Below are 18,016 nucleotides of genomic sequence, written 5' to 3'. Positions count from 1 at the left end.
AATATCTTTTATTCCAACTATTATAACCATGGTATTCTTCAAAATAATATTTTTATTCTTACATAATTATATATATGTTTTTTTTTTTTTGTTTTTTGGGTGCCAAGATTGGGCGCCCTATATATGGGGCGTACCTTACCAATCAATGGTTGGTGGTGGGGAAGACGTCAGACCTCAGGCCCACTGTTAGTTAAAACGGGAACGGCAAAAAAATGGAAACGTACGGTACGGGTTTTAAACAAATAAAAACGATGAATGGTACGGTAAAAAAAAAAGGAACGACAAACGGACGTAAACGAACGGTACGAGTATTAAACGTGTAGTTTTCAAAAAAACGAAATAAAAAAAATGGTAGTATACTCATGCAATTTGAGAGATTATTACTTGTATACATGCATCTAATATTCCAAAAGCTCTAGGAATCCCAAGATAAAATAACCTAATGGGCTACAAGAAAATGAGATGTTGCTAGCTTTAGCTTCTCCTTACTCAATGGGCTATAAAAAGATGAGATTTTTTTCCTATAGATAGTATGAAAGTTAAAAACAAAAAACCAAGTACCATATTGTCTTCACACTTCACTTTTACTAATTTTTTTTTTTTTTTTTTTAAATAATTAATTATTTTTAATAAAATTCTGATTTTACCCTTAAAAAACGGATACAGGTTTAAAAAGTATTCTTTTGCCGTTTTTGTTTTTTTTCGAATTATATAATAACATACGAAAAAACATATTTTAAACGACAAAAAAAGGAGAACGCATTTTAAATGCATTTTAACTAACAGTGCTCAGGCCTGCATTTTACAAATGGGGCCAAACTATGTCCATCAGCTGAAGGGCCAAGGCTTCATAGTCCAAGAGGAAAGGGGCATGAGGTTTCTGTTTGGTCGATAGGAAGGGATGAGTTCAGACTTCTCTCTCAATAATTGAAGATATTTTCTATCCTGGCTTTTACGGACTTTTGCCAAAAAAAAAAGAAAAAGAAAGACTACGCAACAGTCTAAGTCAAGCTCCTTACTTTACTCATTATGAATTTATGACTCTAGTTGTTAACACAAGGAAAGAGGAAATACAGAGGGAGGCTCTTTAATTTACTCTTTGGAGAGATTCAGAATTTCTTTTCAATTCAAAGATTTAAGCAACTTTGATCAAGTAGACAATTAAGCTGCAAACAAGATGGTTGATGCAGTTCTTCGAGTTGTTCTTCAGAACATTAACTTCCTACTTCAGCAAGAGTTTGGTTTGGTATGGGGAGTCGATCGAGAGATGAGAAGGCTTTCTGACACCTTACACACAATTAGAGATGTATTGGAAGATGCTGAGATGAAGCAATTCAAGGATAAGGAGACCAAAGGTTGGCTAAAGAAACTCAAGGATGCAGCTTATGATGCAGACGACATCTTAGATGAGTGTGCTGCCAAAGCACTTCAATTAGAAGAATCCCAGATGAGCAATTGCACCAACCAGGTAAGCAACTCTTTCTTATCTTGGTTCAATTTGGAAAAACTTATGTTTCGTCTCAAGATTGGACACAGAATAAAAGATATTAGAGAGAGATTTGATGATATTGCTGATGCGAGGTCCAAATTTCATTTGAACCCTCGGGGAAATGCAGTGGAATGGACTTTTGAGACCAGTGAACGAGAGACTACGTCCATTCTAACTGAACCCCGAGTTTATGGGAGAGATGAGGACAGAGAAGAAATAGTTAAGATATTGGTGGACAACATTAACAACCCAGAGTTACTGGTTTATCCAATAATTGGAATCGGTGGTCTTGGGAAGACCACACTTGCTCAACTTGTCTACAATGATGAAAGAGTGAAAAACCAATTTGAGGCCAGAAATTGGGTTTGTGTATCTGATGATTTTGATGTAAAAAGGCTTACTAAAGCAATCATAGAAACTATGGGTGGAACTGCATCTGATCTCACAGAGTTGGAATCAATGCAAAGCCGACTTCGTGAGATGTTGAGTAGGAGGAGATTTTTGCTTGTACTAGATGATGTTTGGAATGAAAATCAGGACAAGTGGGATAAATTGAAATTTTCATTGACATGTGGAATTCAAGGATGTTCAATTCTTGTAACCACTCGTCTTGAAAAAGTAGCATCAATCATGGGCACATTTCCTGCTCACCACTTAAAAGGACTTTCAAAGGACGATTGTTGGGCTTTGTTCAAGCAACGTGCATTTGGCGATGGCAGAGAAGAGATTGCAAACTTGGTAGTGATTGGAAAGGAGATTGTGAAGAAGTGTGGAGGTGTTCCTCTGGCAGCAAAGGCTCTAGGGAGCTTAATGCACTTCAAAAACATAGAGACTGAATGGCTATTTGTGAGAGACAGTGAAATATGGGATCTACCAGAAGATGAAGAAAATACCATTTTGCCGGCCTTGAGACTTAGCTACAATCATCTGCCCTCACATTTGAGGCAATGTTTCGCTTATTGCTCTATATTTCCAAAGGATCATAGGATCCAGAAGGAACAGTTGGTCCATCTCTGGATGGCTAACGGTTTTATTCCATCCAAGGGTAAAATGGAGTTGGAAGATATTGGTAATGAAATTTTCAACGAGTTAGTGTGGAGGTCTTTCTTCCAAGACGTAGAAAAAAATGATTATTTGAATGTAGTGAATTGTAAGATGCATGATCTAGTCCATGATCTTGCATGTTCTATCATGGGTAAGGAATGTTTGACCTTAAAGACTAGCGAGGAAATAATTGTTCCAAAAGGGATTCGACACCTATCATTGGAGCTTGAGAACATGCATTCGTCTGACGACTTACAAATGTTGGTAGCATCCACTAATGAGTCTTTGCGTAAATTTCAAACCATTCGTACTTTGCTGCTAAATACCAATCATTTACATGTGGATTACCGGCCATTTTCAGCTGCCTATTTGAAAATTCCAAATTTCAATATTTCAAATCGTAGATGCATACGAGCATTAGACCTGAATTTCAGTTCTGTAAGTTGGCGACCATCGTCAGCTGCCTATTTGACACACTTGAGGTATTTGATACACTTGAGGTACCTGAAGCTCTACATGATGAGTATTAGCACATTACCTGAATCCTTGAGCAACCTAAAACATTTGCAGACATTGATACTAGACAATTGTCAACGTCTTCAAAAGTTGCCTGCACAGTTGAGTACCATGAGAAGCCTCAGGCACCTGGATATTTGTGGATGTGAGTCACTAAGGCAAATGCCAATCGGAATAGGGAAGTTGATTCACCTACAGACATTAAGCATGTTCATCGTGGGGAAGAAGAGTGGATATCGTATCAATGAGTTAAAAGGACTGAACCTCAGAGGACGATTACACATAAGAGATCTTAAGAACGTAAAGAATTCAGTGGATGCGAAAGAAGCCAATTTGATGGAAAAGAGAAACCTTAACTGGTTAACCTTGTCTTGGTCTCCAAATAATGATCAAACTCACATCCAAGAAAATGTTGATGAGGTGCTAGAAGGCCTCCAGCCCCCAATAAGCATAAAAATATTGAAAATAGAAAGGTACCAAGGCATGAAATTTCCAAGTTGGATGGAGGATTTTTCACTCCAAAATTTGGTTTGTGTTAGACTCAGCGATTGTAAGAGATGCGAACATCTCCCGCCTCTCGGGCATCTGCCACTTCTCAAATTTCTTCACGTAAGTGGAATGGATTCTGTACGATACTTATTAGGTGTTGAGTCCGATAATGGTGATGGCTTGGGTAAAGAATTCCCGTTGTTGGAAAAACTGTTCTTATATGACATGCTAAATTTGGAAGAATTGTTATTGAATGTTACACAAGAAAGAGAAGTAGTAGCATTCCCTTGCCTTGTGTCAATGGGAATTATGAATTGTGATAAGTTGAAAACCCTTCCATTGCTCCCGTCTCTTAAATCTTTATTTCTTCAAACTAAGGAAAGTGAAAACATTCCAGAAGGGCTGCTACAAAACCGAAACCTCCCCGTTCTTGAGAGTTTGACTTTTAATTATTCCCCCAACCTCGTCCATTTGCCAAGATTGTCTATTAGGCATGGGGAATATGGATTTAGCTCTCTTAAAGACTTTCGGGTCAGCGAGTGCAGTGCTATGAAATATTTGTGGGAGGATGAGACCCAATTCCAGGGGTTGTGCTCTTTGAAGGTACTGAGAATTGAATTGTGTGAGAGACTAGTATCTCTGCCAGGGATGAGATATTTAACAGCTCTTGAGCGTTTGTGGATTAATCAGTGTCCAGAGCTAGAACTCTCTCAATTGGAGGATTTTCGGCACCTCACTTCCCTTCAAAAAATAAACATTATCGACTTGCCTAAGTTGATGACTTTAGCTGAGAGCTTAAGACACACTACAACATTGCAGCATCTAAGCTTAATCAGTGTGGGCCTGACTGTGTTGCCAGAGTGGATCGAAAATCTCATTTCACTTCGAACTATAGAGATTTGGTGTTGTCCAAATCTTACTTTCTTACCAGATGGTCTTCGACAACTAACAATGCTGCAAACCCTTGTAATAGAAGGATGCCCTGTCTTAGAGACACGATGTAGAGAAGGAGGAGAAGACTGGCAAAAGATATCCCACATTCCAAAGGTCATCATCACATCATGGCCACCACTAACACCAATGAAGCCAAACCGTGGATGTTGGGGTCGTCTCTTGGAGGTGAAGAGGAGGTGATGCATTCAATACTAAACAAGCATTTTTTAAGGTGCAGACTTCTCACTTTATGCCACCAATCTAATTTACTACATCTATGTAATAAATTATTTACTTTGCACCCCTTATGTCTTTTTTCTTTTTTAGTCTTCATATTTAAAAAAGAAAAAAAAAAAAAAAAATTCTAACCAAGTACCACTCTGAAAAAAAAAAAAAAAAAAAAAAGTGATTTACATCAACCTTCCCTGGCGTTTGCCTGTATTACATCATCTCCCTAAAAATTCATTTATTACATTTGAACCCACCCAAATTAACACTGCCAGAGAGGTGTTAGTTTTTGAAATGGAAAAGACGATTTAACCCCTTCTCCTCCTTCTCCTCCACCTCTTCTTCTTCTTCTACACCGTAAGGGCTCCGAGACCTATTCCTAGGTTAACGACCGGGCCAACCTCGTTGGAAGATCTGATCAGCGTCACCAACCAACAAAGATATCAAGAATGCTAGAGGAGGTATTCACAGGTATATGATAACAGAACTAGACTCAAGAATGCTGCAATTGGAAAATGGATGCTTGATCTACTCTGCCAAATTGCAGAATATTCATATCTTCAACAGATATATCCCCTGAACAAGCAGCATAAGCCCTTGCAATTCTACAGAAGAATATCAAGAGAAATCAAGTCCCCTCACAGATTAACATGATATTGTTTGCTAGAGCTTACACCAAGTGCTGCAGGGATTGCCTAAATGAAAACAGACTAAGCGCAGCTTTCACTTTCTCTCTTATTAACTGTTGATATCATTTTAAATTTGATTTACATTTAGGCTTACTCATTCCAAGTAAAATTCAGTTATAAGGAAATGTTTTTTTAACAAATGCAAATCTTGTTGTACTGATTTTAGCTACGATTTCTCCCCCTTATTATACATATCTTTTACCTCGAACCTAACAGACCATTTAACTTCAATTTTTACATTGCTTTTTATTTTTTATTTTTAGGTTGCATCAAATACTGGGATGACAGTTGGATGAGTTAATGGGGGCCTACTCTGCCCTGCACATTTATGACTGGACATTGGATTGGCTTCTCTTCTATCTTGTGTTTGGCAACTGATATGGGGCAATTGAAACAGCAGGTTTTACTAAAGGTTACGGAGATTTTAATGTCCTAATATAGTTTCCATTATATAATTTCCTTATTCCTATTAAGCTTTTCATATAATAAATTTACTCTCCGCGCCTTACCTGGACTCTTTTTTTTTTCTGTCTAAATTTTTAATTCTGCTTTTTTTGAGATGCATTTATCTTTTGCAGATTTCTCATCTTTTTTGAACGGATGAAACTTATGATTGAACTTGGTGTTAACAAGATATGAAGGGAATGTGATTCGACATCAGTGGTGTGCATCAAAGATCAATCTATTCCATGGAGTGTTTTTGCACAAGTGGTTCAAAGCCTTCTTAGGATTTTTTTTTTTTTCAACTTGGAGCATCTCGCATTGTCATGGGGAGATTAATGACGTTGCAGACTCGTTACCAAGAAGGCATTGGATAATTGAGTGTTTTCACCTTCTTTTATTATGGAGGATTTTAGGTGGGATTTGGAAGAGAAAGCTTGATACAGATTTTCTTAAGCCAGTAACTGTGGGATCTTTTTTGTTTTAAGATGGTTTGCTCCCTCTGCTGATGGCAATGCCAAAGGTGGAGGGGCAAACTATTTGGGGATTTTTTCTGTTTTTTAGTTGAGATGTCCAGGTCTGGCTAGACGTCTTTGATGTAATTCTTTCTATCATTATTTTACTTTATATTTAATAAAATTATTGAACATTACCAAATAAAAATTAAGTATATTCCTTATCAATTATGGTGTGAGAGGCCAAAAAAATTGTCTTCTAGGGCTTGATGCACAAAGGAAAGAAGATGCATCAGGAATTTTTAGGATGTTGAATTGTAGATCGTCTGAACTTATGTTTAGAGTTCCAAGGGAACTATGAATTTGCTGACCTTAAAGTTAAGGGTGTTAATCCATTCGGTCTCAATAATCTATTCAGTTTCGGTTCGATTCTAATGTGATGGGTAAAAACAAAAAAATTGAATCATTTATTAAATGGTTCTAATATATCAAATTGAAACCAATGAATAAAAGATTCCGATTTTCAGCGATTTCAATTTTTTATTCGATTTTATTGTAGGTTTTTTTTTTTTTTTTTTGTTCTCTAAAATATGATTTTATTAAAAGACGAGGAAACAAAATACATCAAAGACAAAACAAGGATAAGGCAGAAACCACTAGAGCAACTTACTAACTCCACTTTCGTCATGGCCATCAGCAGAGAAAGCAAGCAGCCCCCTAGCATAATTGAAATCAATGCCTATTCATAGTATCATTCTCCAAGTCTATCTAAAATATGCCTTGGGAAGATCACCGAGTAATTAGAGATCCCCGACTTTGATACCTTCTTCACAAGATAGTCGGATATGGGATTAGCTTCGCGGAAGCAGTGACTGATTTTTCAAGGTATAGACTCTAAAAATGGTAGGGCAAAAATCCATTTTTAGAGAATAAACCAAGGAATCTGGTTATTGTGGATTGCCGATACCACTATTGCCGAATCTGACTCAATCCAATGACCACTAGCCTCCATCGATTTTGCCATCAGAATTCCTTCCATCACAGCCTCAAACTCAGCCTCATAAATTTTCTTTATACCCAGGAATAAGCTGAAAGCATTGCAGACTTTGCCATCATTATCACGAATAACACCATCTGCCCCTACCCTGCTAGGGTAGCCCAGAGAGCTTCCATCGACATTGGCTTTCACCCAATTTGATGGGGGTTTGCTCCAATGAACTTCCAGAGGCGGATGGACTCTGGGGTTCTCAATAGCCAATCCCAAGTTCCTATAACAAAAGATATCAAAGACAGATCTCACCTCACCCCTGAAACTACCTGCGCAGAGATTAATTTCCTTACGGATATATTCAAAAGAATAATTTTCAGGTCTAGCTTTTCCTTCATACCGTCTGATATTTCTCTCCCATCATATATGGCCTACAGCGATAGAAAATCCCATCAGGCAAGGGATTTTTATGTTAGTGCATCTTGTCTTCCTCTTCCATCATCTTAAGAAGTCTTCTAGTGACTGCTACGCAGACTAACCAATCCCAAAGCATTGAGTCAATTTTTCCCAAATCTCCAGCGAGTAGGGCAATTAAGAAATATATGCTCCATGCTTTCCTCCACATAGTCACAGAGAGAGCATTTTGATGCCATATGAACCCCCTTTTTTTCTAACAACATCATCCATAGGGAGCTGCTCATGAGCAAGATGCCAGCCCAATGTGGAGTACCTAGGGGTAAGGCCTTTGCACCAAATCACCGAGCACCAATGCACTAATAGAGCTTTCCTCCTAAGGGCCTCCCAAGCAGAGGTGGTCGAGAAAGAACCCAACAAGGTCAGATGCCAGCACAAACATCATCCAGAGACCCAATGGGGAGCCTGATCTCCTTAATAATATTGAAAATATTACTAAGTAGGTCAGAACTAACTACCGGGAGATTCCATTCACCATTCTTGAGAAAGTCGCTCACCTTAGCCGAGGTTGAGATCTGGGGAAGGTTATCTGCGCTACATTCCTCTATCAGAGATTTTGGACCCCACCACTTGTCCTTCCAGAAAAAAGTGAGGCTACCATTACCAATAATCCATCTCTCATTATTCGCCACAAAATTCCATAGCTTGCTCATGCTCAAAGCAATAGATGAAGGTTGACAGCCCTTATTAAAGGACCCATCTTTCTCAACAAAACAAGCTCTTAGAAAAGAGTTGGTCGCAGATTTCTCATGCTTAATGCGCCAAACTAGCTTACTCAACATTCCCTGTTTGAATCTCTAAACCTTCTGATTCCCAATCCCCCTTCCTCCTTGGGCTTGCAAAGATGATCTCACTTCACAGTAATAGACTTTGTTGTGTCCACCTCTCCTGACCAAATAAAGTTCATCATCCATTACTCCATTGTCCCAATAAGGGAAGAAGGCCACCAATATATTGCAAAAGTATGATTAGGAATGCCAGATATGACAGACCTAACCAGCTCCACCCTGCCCGCCATCGATAAAAGGTTGCCTTTCTAGGCAAAAGATATTCCACATTCCCAAGGTCATCATCAGATTATGGTCACCATCAACACCAATGAAACAAAACCGTGGATGTTGGGCTCATCTCTTAGAGTTGAGGAGGAGGTGATGCATTCAATACTAAACAAGCATTTTTTTAAGGTGTGGACTTCTCAGTTTTTGCCACCAATCTAATTTACTCCATCTATGTACAAAATTATTTACTTTGCAGCTTATGTCTTTTTTTTTTTAGTCTTCATATTTAAAAAGAAAAAAATTAACCAAGTCCTCTCAAAAAAAAAAATATATATATATATATATATATATACATAGGTACTTAGATAGTAGGTAACATCCTCATCTGCCCAGTTAAGAGTAATGTTTCCTACAATTTGTCAAGGTTGTGTTCTTCATTAACTGTTGATCTCATTTTAAATTTGATAGTACTTACTTTTATCCCTGGATTTAAATTTAGGCTTACTCATTCCAAGTAAAATTCAGTTATAGGATTTTTTTTTTTTTTTTTTTTTTTTTTTTTTTTTTTTTTTTTTTTACCTCGGAACTAACAGAGCTTTTAACATCAATTTTTACAGTTTTTATTTTTTATTTTTTAGGTTGCATCAAGTACTAGGATGATAGTCGGATGAGTTAATGGGAGCCTACCCTGCTTTGCACATTTATGACTGGAAATTGGATTTGCTTCTCTTCTATCTTGTGTTTGGCATCTGATATGGGGCAATGTTGAAACAACAGGTTTTACTTAGATTTTGGGGATTTTATAGGTTTCCATTATAGAATTTCCTTATTCCTAAGAAACTTTTTTTATATAATTTCCTTGTTGAAGCTCTCCATATAAATTTACTCTTCCCGCCTTACCTGGACTCTTTTTTTCTTGTCTAAATTTTCAATTCTACTTTGTTTGAGATGCATTTATCTTTTGCAAATTTCTCATCTTTCTTTGAAGGGATGAAACTTGCGATTGAGCTTGGTTTTAACAAGATATATGAGTGGAATGTGATTCGACGTCAATGTTGTGCATCAAAGATTAATTTATTCCATGGAGTTTTTTGCATAAGTGGTTCAAACCCTTCTTAGATTTTTTTTTCTTAACTTGGAGCATCTCGCATTGTTATCGTGAGATTAATAATGCTGCAGACTTATTACCAAGGAAGGCATCAGATAATTGAGTGTTTTCACCTTCTTTTATTATGGAGGATTTTAGGTGGGATTTGGAAGAGAAAGCTTGATACAGATTTTCTTGAGCTAGTAACTGTGGAATCATTTTTCTGTTTTAAGATGGTTTGCTCCCTCTGCTGATGGCAATGCCATAGGTGGAGGAGCAAACTATTTGGGGATTTTTTCTGTCTTTTAGTTGAGATATCCTGATCTGTCTAGACATCTTTGATGTAATTTTTTTTTATCATTATGTTTCTATATATATTTTATTAAATTATTGAACATTACCAAATAAAAATTAAGTATATTCCTTATCAATTATGGTGTGAGAGGACAAAAAAATAATGTCTTGTAGAGCATGATGCACAAAGGAAAGAAGAATACATCATAAATTTTTAGGATGTTGAATTGTGGATGGCCAGAACATATGTTTAGAGTTCTATAGGTAAGTGTGAATTTGCTGAAGGTGAAGTTAAGGGTACTGTTAATCCATTCGGTTTGGATTATTGATTCAGTTCTAGTTTGATTCAAGTGTGATGGGTAGGAACCAAAAAATCGAATAATTTATTAAACGGTTTTAGTATACCAAATTGAAACCAATGAATAAAAGGTTACGATTTTCAATGATTTCAGTTGAATAATTTTACCAGTTTTTTATTTGATTTTTATTGTACGTTCATGTCAACAGTTTTGGGCCCAATTGGGATGGAACCTATTTTGAACTACAAGAAAGAAAACTGATGTTGTTGGACTTGAATCATTGGCACCTAGGCCCAAATTATGACATAAGAAATAAAGAGTAATTTAGTGGGGAAGTATTTATTGTGGGGGAGTGTGATCCCTCCATTTGTGCGAGGGCCAATGGGAGTATATGAGTAAATATCCACAAAAGTGCCATTTTCCATTTCATCGGGGATGTGTTGGTCATTTGCCCCCATCCAGGTGCATGTGCCACTCCCCCACAAAAAATATTTTTCCTAAAAATAAGGTGAAGTGTTCTCTATTTGGGAGTGTGGTCCCTATACTTCGCGAGACCCAATCAAAGCCCTTGTTTTTGGTTCAATATATGGGGGTAGAGAGGTCATTTTACAAGAAAAAATAACTGCAAGCACAGGAGCCATGCTCCCGGAAAAGAAACTTTTGTCCTTTAAATAATTTGCATGTTGTAAATCCACTATAAAACATTAGAGAGCGTATAAAGAATGTTGGGACTGATAGAGATTTTTTTTTTCTGATTCAATTTGTATAATGAGTTCAATAGAATACCAATTATATTTAGTTCAAAATCAATGATAAGAATGCCTATGAGACTCAATCATAAACCATTTTCCCGATTGTATGTGACCCCCTCCCTCTCTTTCACCCTCAGCCCGTCAAGTGCTTGGATACCAAGGCATTAGAAATATTAATACCCAAAACTAGCAAACCTTGAAGGGAAGGGAACCATAAATTATTAGAAGCTTGCAATTAGAAGCAACATAAAGACAAGAAATTTCAGTAAACATAAAAACAAGATTTTTCCTTTTATCTTTCTTACCTTCTTTTTTTTTTTTAGAATGGATAAATCTTTGAGTTGAGTTTTAAATGATACAATTGTCTACTAATAATTTTCAGTAAACATAAAGACAAGAAATTTCTCAGAAAAAGCATTTATTTAAGAAGTATTAAAAATATGGGAGAGATGATTCTTTGAGATGCCACATGGCCGATGTGCACCTAAAATTTGTCAAAGGCTTGTGTTCTTTATTTACAGTTGATCTGATTTTAAATTTGATACTCTTCTTCTTATCCCCGGATTTGCATTTAGGCTTGTTTCATTCAAAGTGAAAATCGCTTACAAGCAGAAATTTTGTTAAGTTAAATCTAAACCTTTTTCTACAGATTTTACCAACAACTTTTTGTTATTCATAGCTTTTACCTCGAACCAAAATGAGCCTTGACACCAATAACGGTGCTCTGGTAATTTTTTTAAGATTGCATCAAATATTGGGGATATCATTTGGATGGGTTTGAATGGGGGCTACCCTGCCCTGCCCATTTATTGGCTTCACTTTCATCTTGTGTTTGCCATTTGATATGGGCGACGAGACACAAGTTTTACTGAAGGTTTGGAAATTTTAGTGGTCTTATTCATCCAACAAGCAACTGCCAAGCCAAAGGGTTATTGGAAGACAACTTCTTTCATTGAGGAAGTCACCACACGGAAGTGGAAGCAGAGTTTAAGTGTTAACGAAACTAAAGAAAGACTCAAAAGCAATCCCCATGAAAGGACAAGAGGTGAATTTGAAGTGTGAAAATGAATGGATGCAGTTACGGTCAGGAATTTTATAAGAAATAGGTATGAATCTTTCTTTCTTGTTTACTATTATCACTGTTTTTTTAGGTGATGCATTTATTTATATACCTTGAAGAAGGACTTTTAGGATATAGAATTGGAAATTGTCAGAAGCTATCTTTAGAGTTCCAAGGAACTTGTGAATTTTTTTTTGAACCTGATGTACATGAGTTTTTTTTTTTTTGCTAACGACGGATATCCAAGCCTTCAATTTGACTAGTCCTACGAGCTCATACTGGCCCCACATTAGTATGGACCGGGTCATACTATGGTTGGATGACAACCATTCAATTTTCATCGAAAGCAGTGAAGAGCACTAAACACCCCCGTGTGAGTAGCCCAAGGTGTGCCTAGTAGGAGTCGAACTTAGAACATCCGACTTTAGGACTCGTACCAAGTTCTTTGCTCACCAACTACACTACCCTTTTGGATTAAATACATGAATTGAACTTCATAAAGAACTGGGCGCTGATAAACTTCATAGCTTTAAAAAAAAAAAAATGAATGGCTGAAGATTTGAAGATCAAAAGTTTAGGAATTTATTTTTAAAACAATAACCTTACCAATCTGAGTGCTTAAAATTGATCAATGGAAATTATCGTAAGATCATTTTGCTGCCAGATGGTCATCGACAAATGGAATGCCCTACACACTCTCATAATAGAATTATGCCCCATATTAAAGGCAATATGTAGAGGAAGAAGATAAGACTTGCACAAGACATCCCAAAATTTGAGGTCATCGTCAGATCATAGCAACAACCAAGGGTCCGTTTGATAATGTTTCAAGAAACGTGTTTCTGCCATATCTGTGTCAAGAAATGACAGAAACTAAACAAAAAGCGTTTGACAAACTCGTTTCGTTTCTCCTGTTTTCATAAATAGAAATCAAAATTTATGGTGATTTCTGTTCCTAGGAACAGACATGACGAAACAAGTGTGACTTGTTTTGCCGTTTTTGGGAACAGATTTGGTGCCCAAAAATCATGAAATGCCCGACAAAATATCCCCCGCACCCATTTCTCTTCTGAAGACTTCATGCGAGAACAGAGAGAAGTTGCCTTCTTGCAAAGATTCGCCTTCTTGTAGAGAACCTACAACCCTCGTTCAACGCATGTTAGCGGAGCTCCGGCTCCCCTAAAGGAGCCTTCGCTCAAATAAAATTTCCTAAAAGCGAAGCCCCAAATCCAAAGGACAGAAGGGTTTGATCTTAGGTTTTGTTTTTGTGCTTCGAAGATTTCAGATCTGTGCATTGACAAGGAAAAGAAAGGAAGCTAGGGTAAAGAAAAAATTCGAAAGCCTAGGGAGGAATCGGTGCATGGGCTGCTGAGGCCGAGCATGCCAAAGCCGAAGAGCGAGAGAATGCTGCCGTCGTCGCCGCCAATTCTCAACTCACCAGTGGTGATGAATCTTTGAATTTTCCGAGTCTGAAAGAAGTTGTGGCTGCCAAGCCTTAGAAGAAGAAGATGACGCTATCTGAGTTCACCACCGGTGTTCATGTTAGCCCAGGTGGAGCCAAGCGCAATTACTCCATGGAGTCCAGGGGTTTAACTATTGATGAGATGCTTCGATTGCCAACTGGCCCCAAGGAGAGGACTCTCGAGGAATTGGAGCACGGTCGCCTCGGCGGTGGGTTCCGCTCCTATGGTCGAACATTTATCAAACACCTTCAATTTCATTTTTGTTTCCAGAAACGGAAATTTCTATTTCTGCTGTTTCTTGAAACAGAAACAGTAGAAACGTTATCAAACGGTGCCTAATACACATGAGACCAACCATTGATGTTGGGGTGGGCATTATCTACGGTGTGACTTTTCTGCCCTTTTCCAACAATCTAATTTACAATTGTATAATAATTTATTAAAAAAGAGAATGCTTCCTGTCTTTTTTTTCTTGGTAGAAAAAATGCTTCCTGTAACATTACCTACACCTAGACACATTACCCCGTGAAATGATTGTCTCACCCTCTTAAAATGATTCATTTTGCTAAACTCAAACACAAAACCCACTTGTTACGTTTATCTCGAATTCTTGGCCCATTTTGAAGATTGACCCACTTCGACATATTTTGGTGGCAACCCGAATGAGAAGTTTTCTAAGATCTATAATGGAAGCAAAGGGGTATAGTTTGACTGGATCGACCACAACCCGATGGATCGACCCGCGACTTGGAGTATATAATGTACTATTGTCTTGTTGAGAAAGGGTACTGTTTTTTGGGGGATTTTTCGAGCTAGGGTTTCAGGGTAAGTTTTCTCGCCTTTGCTTGGGTGTAATCTCTCTTCTGCATAGTGAAACTTCATTTGCTTCGCCCGAGGACATAGCACACGACCCTGGTATGTGAACCTCGTTAAATCTTTGCGTTGTGTGGATCTATTGTCTGTTTATTTATCGTATTTCTTAGTGTTTGCTCTAAAACCACTCTTTGTCGATGTTCTTGTGTCTCTGTCCTCATTGGCCGCACATTGGTGTAGAGGCCACACAACCAGGTAGTGTTCTCTTTCCCCAATTTATTTACCTTGTGTCTTATTCCTTTTTTATTAGATTCTTTATTTTTAAATTTCTTTTTCTCATCAAATAGAATTTCCGAAATTATATATTTTTTTTAAATAATGCCCAAACCACCTAAGTAGTTAGGTATCGTCCTGATCTGCCCTTTATAAGATTATTGGATCCCATAATTTGTCAAGGACTATTTTGTTCTGTATTAATTATTGATCTTATTTTCAATTTGATGGCACAAACTCTTATCCCTGTATATAAATTTAAACTATATCATTACAAGTAAAAATCGCATAAAATAAAATTTTGAAAGTTAAATGTAAACCATATTAACTGATTTTAACTACAAATGTTCTTTACACAGTTTTTACCTCAAACCAAACAGACCCACGCTGTGTTAGTTTTTTTCTATAGGTTTTATCAATTATTAGGGATGACAGTTGGATGGTTTGATGGGGGCCGGCTTACCATGCCCTACCCATCCCGTTTATGACTACATGAGCATTGGATTGGCTTCTTTTCCATCTTATGTTTGGCATGTGATATGGTGCCAAGTCCAAGCACAATTTACACTAAAGTTTTGGGCATTTTAATTGCTTTATTTATGCTTTCATTATGTTACTTATTGAATCTCTCTCTCTCTCTCCTCTACCCCCAGACTCTTTCTTTCTTGTTTACTATTATTCATTTATTTTGTTTGAGATGCACTTATTGAAGTATGAGAGGCATTAAAAAAATCAATCTCTTGTAGGGCTTGAAGCAAAAGGAAAAAGCATACGTCATGTACTTTTAGGATGTAGAATTGGAGATTGTTAGAAGCTAAAGTAAACGAGTTGAACTTGATGAAAATTTGGGTGCTTATAAACTCTGTAGCTTTTAAGAAAGAAGGATGGCTGAAAATTTTGAAAATAAGGTGCTTAAGATACATGTCCTAAATTTTGAAGATAAGGAGTTTAAGATACATGTCCTCTTCTTAGGCTCTTTGATCAGGTTTCGCTAGAGTAGGTCTCTCCATGTTGATGGCAATGCTGAATGTGGAGTAGATCTCTCTATGCTGACGTGCTTTGTATTATACCTAGACATTAATATTTGTATTTTTCTTTTCTTCTTTTCTTTAAGGCTTTGTTTGGTTGTAAGGGGAATGCAAATTTTTTATGTAACGTGGAATTTTTTTCCCAGAAAAAATGAATTTAAATGTTTGATTACAAGGAAAATATATTTCACATGTGAAAAAAAATTTCACTTAATCATTAAAATTTTCCTTTTTTATTTCCCTATCAAAATAGAAAAAAAACCCTATTCTCACGATCTCTCCCACTCTCACGACTCTCACCCCGCTCATGACTCTCAACGATCTCTCTCTCTCTCTCTCTCTCATGTGATTCAATTGAGTTTGTTTTGACCCAAAGACTTTTAGAATGGGTCTTTCAGTCGTTATCACTTGTGATATATTACTGTTTTCTTTGTGATCATCTTTTATATTATTTTAAATATTTATTTATGCTGCATTCATTTGATATATAGAATGAAATGGTTTATTTTGGTTAGTGATAGAACATAGTATCTGATCACATTTGGTTTGATTTGTTACAGACCTTGAATGGCCAGATTCACATAACCAACATAAATTTTGAGAAGCTGGGTGGATTATGGATTGAAAAGTACCCCCCCAATCTCTTTTGAGAAGTTTGGTTGGATTATTAGTTTTTTAAAATTTTACATCTGGTTTACATCAATTTTAATTTCACTTCACTTCTGTTGCAACCAAACCACTCAAAAGGGAAAAAAATCGCTTCACTTCCCTTCACTTCATTTCCCTTCCCTTCCATTCCCTTCCCTTCCCTTCCCATCCCATTTCACTTGCAACCAAACGCAGCCTAAATATAAGTTTTTGATCTAGTGCCAATTGATGTTTTGATTGAGGTAAGCCCTCCTAAGTGGATCCATCTGCTTCTTGCAATCCCTGTTTATGAAGCTATCATTATTGTTGGACTGTTTTGATACCTTCAAGTTTGAAAGCAATTCCCAGCACCGTTGTCTACTATAGGAAGAGAGACTTTGTTGTTTATCTGTGGGCGCCCAACAAGCAAGCATTTAAGAGGGAAATGTTAGGGTAGCCCACTCTATATTTTTCAAACTCACGTTTCAGTTGGGCTTGAGCCCATGAAGCAAGCATAAGAACTAAGAAGGGTTCCAAACTTATCCATAACAACATTAATTTCGAATGTGGTCCGAAATTGAATGAGACGTTAAACCATTTTGGAGTCTGGTAACATCCTTTTATAATAAAACTCAAAAATAGAAACCTACTGGTAACATCTTTAAATAATAAAATTCAAAAATAGAAATTTACTTGTGAAATGTATGGAACTTTTATAGTTCTTTAACAGGAATTTGACTAGTATTTTTTATTTTTCCAGGTACTTATGGATTTTGTCTTTTACTTATAGATAAAGTTTCTTTTGGTAGATCTTTAATGAGAACTTGATTGGTATTTTTCATTTTTCCAGGTACTTGCATGGATTTTGTCTTCTACTTATCGAAAGAGTTGCCTCTGATGATGATGCAAAATATGATGGATTCGAATGATCATACCCTAAGTAACTCCCAGGTGCTCTTCCCTTTTGAGTTAAAGATTCACCTAACAATCTAAAACAGTTAGAACAAGGTAAGATCCAAATATCACATAATTGAAATTCCAATAAACATAGAGCAAAAAAAAAAATCATTCTCAACATAATGTAAATGAGGGTACTATGTTTAGAGCAAAGTAAAAAAGTGTCAATGCAATTATAAATCAACTCATAAGGATGCCCTCACCAATACAATTACGGAGGGAAATTCATCCCTAACAAATGGCAATTCATTAGTCACTAGTGATTTCTATAATAATATCCCAGATTTTTTTTTTTTTTTTTTTTTTTTTTTTTTTTTATCATTTCTTCCATTACCCAAAACTTCAAAGTCTCTCCACTTCTGAAACTTCAAAGAGAATACTGCAGACTATTCATTCATCTTAAAATCAGACGAAATATGAAGAATATGAAACTGAGAAGCTGCATAGAGCAAAGATCTCAACAGAAAATAAACCGAAAAATATTAAAAAGTAATAATAATAATAATAATAATAATAATAATAATAATAATAATAATAATAATAATAATAATAATAATAATAATAATAATAATAATAATAATAATAATAATAATAATAATAATAATAATAATAATAAAAG

The 18,016-nt window shown here is 36.5% G+C and overlaps 1 protein-coding gene across 3 annotated transcripts; it reads left to right on the top strand.

Annotated features, from left to right (window-relative positions):
* The first annotated feature begins 1,086 nt into the window (after nucleotides 1-1,086).
* LOC122076029 (putative disease resistance protein RGA4) lies at nucleotides 1,087-6,486 on the top strand. Of its 3 annotated transcripts, none has more exons than XR_006139416.1 (3): nucleotides 1,087-4,703; nucleotides 5,652-5,788; nucleotides 5,967-6,486. XR_006139416.1 is itself a non-coding variant. In XM_042641308.1 (2 exons), exon 1 carries the CDS (start codon nucleotides 1,178-1,180, stop codon nucleotides 4,670-4,672), a length of 3,495 nt encoding a protein of 1,164 aa, XP_042497242.1. In that variant the 5' UTR covers nucleotides 1,087-1,177; the 3' UTR covers nucleotides 4,673-4,703; nucleotides 5,652-6,486. The 3 variants fall into 3 exon arrangements, 1 of the variants encoding a protein (XP_042497242.1); XR_006139415.1 differs by having other exon boundaries at nucleotides 5,652-5,800; XM_042641308.1 differs by having other exon boundaries at nucleotides 5,652-6,486.
* The last annotated feature ends 11,530 nt before the right edge of the window (nucleotides 6,487-18,016 follow it).

The sequence above is a fragment of the Macadamia integrifolia genome, chromosome 1 (genome assembly GCF_013358625.1).
Source record: "Macadamia integrifolia cultivar HAES 741 chromosome 1, SCU_Mint_v3, whole genome shotgun sequence".
Taxonomy (NCBI): Eukaryota; Viridiplantae; Streptophyta; class Magnoliopsida; order Proteales; family Proteaceae; genus Macadamia; species Macadamia integrifolia.
This window is presented reverse-complemented; position numbering and strand designations above follow the sequence as displayed.

Coding starts and splice junctions, on each gene's coding strand:
- LOC122076029 (XM_042641308.1), top strand. CDS start 1,178: ATGGTTGATGCAGTTCTTCGAGTTGTTCTTCAGAACATTAACTTCCTA.